The following is a 3606-nucleotide window of genomic DNA, read 5'->3' as shown; positions in this document are numbered from 1 at the left end:
GACATTAGTGCAGGAGAGACCATCGTGTGCACACAGTAGGCATTAGTGCAGGAGAGACCATCGTGTGCACGCAGTAGACATTAGTGCAGGAGAGAGCATCATGTGCACGCAGTAGCCATTAGTGCATGGAAGACCATCGTGTGCACGCAGTAGACTAGTCTATGAGACCATCGTGTGCACGCAGTAGGCATTAGTGCAGGAGAGACCATCGTGTGCACGCAGTAGACTAGTATATGAGACCATCGTGTGCACGCAGTAGACTAGTATATGAGACCATCGTGTGCACGCAGTAGCCATTAGTGCATGGAAGACCATCGTGTGCACGCAGTAGACTAGTATATGAGACCATCGTGTGCACGCAGTAGGCATTAGTGCAGGAGAGACCATCATGTGCACGCAGCAGTGCTTAGCGAGAGCTTGTGGAGTAGAGAGGGGTTAGGAACTGCTGAACAGAGGTGGCCACTGCTTTACCTCCACGGGGCGGGCACAGGAGCAGGTTCTTCAGAAGCACTTGATTAGGTGGTGCTCTCCAGGACCCAACCAGGCCCACCTCGCTCTATGAAGTTCTCAGCGCCCATGCTTCTCTTGGGATCTCTATCTGCACAATCCTTAGAAGCCCCTGAACATGGATGGATCCCCTTGAGCCCGCTTAGTGTGTGCTGCCACCTAGTGACCCGCCAGGGAACTGCGGGACATTCGAGACTCCTCAGGGAACCTTGAGCAGTCACCTAAGTTGTCCAAGGTGGGCACGCACCACTCACCCGTGTCTCCATCCCTGGAGCTGTGCACAGTATCGTCTCCTCTCCCCGGACCTGCGCCACAGTCTTCTTGCCCCTTCAGAGCTCAACTCAGACGTTTTCCACTCCTACCATAGCACACGTTAATTGTGGTCACAACTTTTAGGCCTGCTTGTGTGCTTTGTTTACTCCTGTCTGGCTTACTAGTGGGCAATACCCATGTGTGCAGGACGCCCTGCTCTTGCTCTTCCTGGTGCCCCCGCACCCAGCCCACAGCAGGCTGAAGGACTGATGAATGTGTTTCCCCATGCTTCATGCACCCTGAAGATGGCCGTGCTGGTCTATTGGTGTGGTGTACTTCCCGATTCTCCAAAGAGTTAAATGCATGGCCTGCTGCCTCACAACAGGTCGTTAAGCACATCTGATGCAGTAATAATGACCTGACTTTAGAGACAAAGGACTGAATTTGGGTTTGGAAGTTTTGCCAGAAGGCTGGCTTTGAACTGTGATCCTTAGATCTCAGCCTCCTAAGTAGCTAGGATTACAGAAGTTTGACATTATAGAAGGTTAGCGAAGTATAGAAGTAATGTTCCAGAAAAGCACAACTCTTCAAGTCCTAAGGTGATAATCACTTAACCAGGACTCATCCTAAGATACTAGGAACATCTAGTGAAAATTTGGCAAGGAAATTTATAGCTGGCAGACCAGCCAACCACATCCAAAGCCATCAATCTTAGCATCCGCACTTGGATAGCAAGGTGTCAGCTGACCAGCTGACAAACATCTCACTACCTACAGCCTGTTTAAGAAGAGACCAGATGGGGCTGGGGGTTTAGCACAGCGGAAGGGTGCCTGCCCGGTGAGCACAAGGCCCTGGGTTCAGTCCTCAGCCGTGGGAAAAAAAAAAAGAGAAGAGACCAGACAAAGACCAAGCAGAGAAATGGAAGTCAGGCCTCCAGATGTAGCAGCCAGCTTTCAGGAAAAGCTGAGGTCAGGCGTTGAGGGGTGCTGTGGTCTCCAAAAGAGGCCGGGGAGACTTGTCAACCAAAGACAGCATTAACCTTAGTGTTGGGATTTGGGGCCAAAAAAACCCCAAAATAATATTTGTGTGGTAAAAGGGAGTAACAGATATTAAAGAATACTTATTAATTTGATAGGTATAATCATGATATTTTGGGTTTTTTTTTGAAGTCCTTGTTAAAAATGCTTAAGGCAGCCGGGCGCTGGTGGCTCACGCCTGTCATCCTAGCCACCCAGGAGGCTGAGATCTGAGGATCGCAGTTCAGTGCCAGCCCAGGCCCTGAAGCCTGTGAGACTCTGGTCTGCTGTTAACCAGCAACAAGCTGGAACTGAAGGTGTGTGCTCCAGTGGCAGAGCACCATCCTTGAGCGACAAAGCTAAGGGGGAGCGCGCCCTGGCTCTGGGGTCCCAGCCCTGGGGATGGGGGACAAGCACGACGTCCTGGTGGTGAGGTGCCTGTGGGGGGGGGAGTTGTCTGGGGTTTGAGGCTGTGTGGAGTGTGACCCCGATGCAGCCCTGAGCGCGCCTGACCGCTGGTTAGGGGAGCAGTGAGCACGGATGGAGGAGCACTGGCGTGGGGAGAAGGCGGGGGAGGGCTGAGGGAAATGGGGGGAGCCGGTGCGCGGGGCGTCCCCTGCGGGTCTCTCTCCCGCCGCCCCGTGGACTGAGAGCTGCCGTCCACCCCGCAGGTGCGCGCGCGGAGGCCCGACGGCGCCGTGCTGGACGAGGACATCATGGAGCGAGCCAGCAAGTAGGTGCGGGCGGGGCGGCGGGCAGCCCGGGGTGGGACCGCGTGCGTGGCCGAGGGTTCGAGGTCACCCTGGCCGAAAGGAGGCAGGGTGGGCTCAGCCCGGCGGCCGCCTCCCGCAGGCTGTCCTCCGACGACGGCGAGGAGGCCCCGGCCTACTTCTACGAGAGCGACGAGTCGGGGGAGGCCGGGGAGCGGCGGCCGCGCGCGGCGGGCGAGATGGACCTGCTCGGGGAGATCCTGGACTCGCTGAGCACGCACAGCGCCGACCAGGGCAAGCTGGCGGCCGCCCGCAGCCTGGACTTCTTCCGATCCATGGACGACATCGACTACAAGCCCGCGGTGAGCGGCTGGAGGGCCGGACCCCAGCGCGTCCCCGCCCGCAGTGAGGCTGCGCTCCCGGGAAAGGATGAAACCACAGCGTCCTCAGGAAGACGCGGGCCATGCTCCCCTTACTTCCGGGCTGGAGGGCGTTTAGAGGCGGGGCGGGGCCGGGAGGCGCTGGGCGGGGCCGGGAGGCGCTGGGCGGGGCCGGGAGGCGCTGGGCGGGGCCGGAAGGCGCTGGGCGGGGCCGGGAGGCGCTGGGCGGGGCCGCAAGCAGAGGCCTCGAGCTCACAGCTTAGTGGGGCCCAGACCTAGAAGAGAATAGTGGCAGTGGCAACCATGCTGGTGGCAAGACACTCTGGAACTTTCCATGACTTTCCTGCCCTAGCTTGAGTGGGAGAGGTGACACTGAAATGCAAATCAGAAGCCGCTCCTGCCCAGCAAACCTGGTGGGGGGGGGGGTCAGGCTGACCCCGTGTGGAGGGAGGGCAGGGGGCGGGGTCAGGCTGACCCCGTGTGGAGGGAGGGTAGGGCGGGGTCAGGCTGACCCCGTGTGGAGGGAGGGCAGGGCGGGGTCAGGCTGACCCCGTGTGGAGGGAGGGCAGGGGGCGGGGTCAGGGCTGAGGGGGAGGAGGCCGTCGTCGGGCTTGGGGTTCGAACCAGAGTCAGAGGGTGAACCGCACGTGTTGTTTCTGCTTCCAGAACAAATCCAACGCCCCCAGCGAGAACAACCTGGCCTCGCTGTGCGGCGGCGGCGCGGCGGGGGACCCGGCGGAC

The 3606-nt window shown here is 59.1% G+C and overlaps 1 protein-coding gene across 1 annotated transcript in view; it reads left to right on the top strand.

The window, feature by feature from the left end:
- Nucleotides 1–3606, top strand: part of Dennd1b (DENN/MADD domain containing 1B) — a 177147-nt gene that overhangs the window by 172881 nt on the left and 660 nt on the right. Inside the window, exons 21-23 of the mRNA XM_013017299.1 lie at nt 2447–2508; nt 2628–2847; nt 3532–3600. Of these exons, the coding sequence (XP_012872753.1) occupies nt 2447–2508; nt 2628–2847; nt 3532–3600 (351 nt within the window). The remainder of the gene's footprint in view (nt 1–2446; nt 2509–2627; nt 2848–3531; nt 3601–3606) is intronic.

Source organism: Dipodomys ordii, unplaced genomic scaffold (genome assembly GCF_000151885.1).
Source record: "Dipodomys ordii isolate 6190 unplaced genomic scaffold, Dord_2.0 Scaffold35, whole genome shotgun sequence".
NCBI classification, from domain to species: Eukaryota; Metazoa; Chordata; class Mammalia; order Rodentia; family Heteromyidae; genus Dipodomys; species Dipodomys ordii.
Note: the sequence above shows the minus strand (reverse complement) of the source record. Positions and strands in the feature narration are given on the sequence as shown.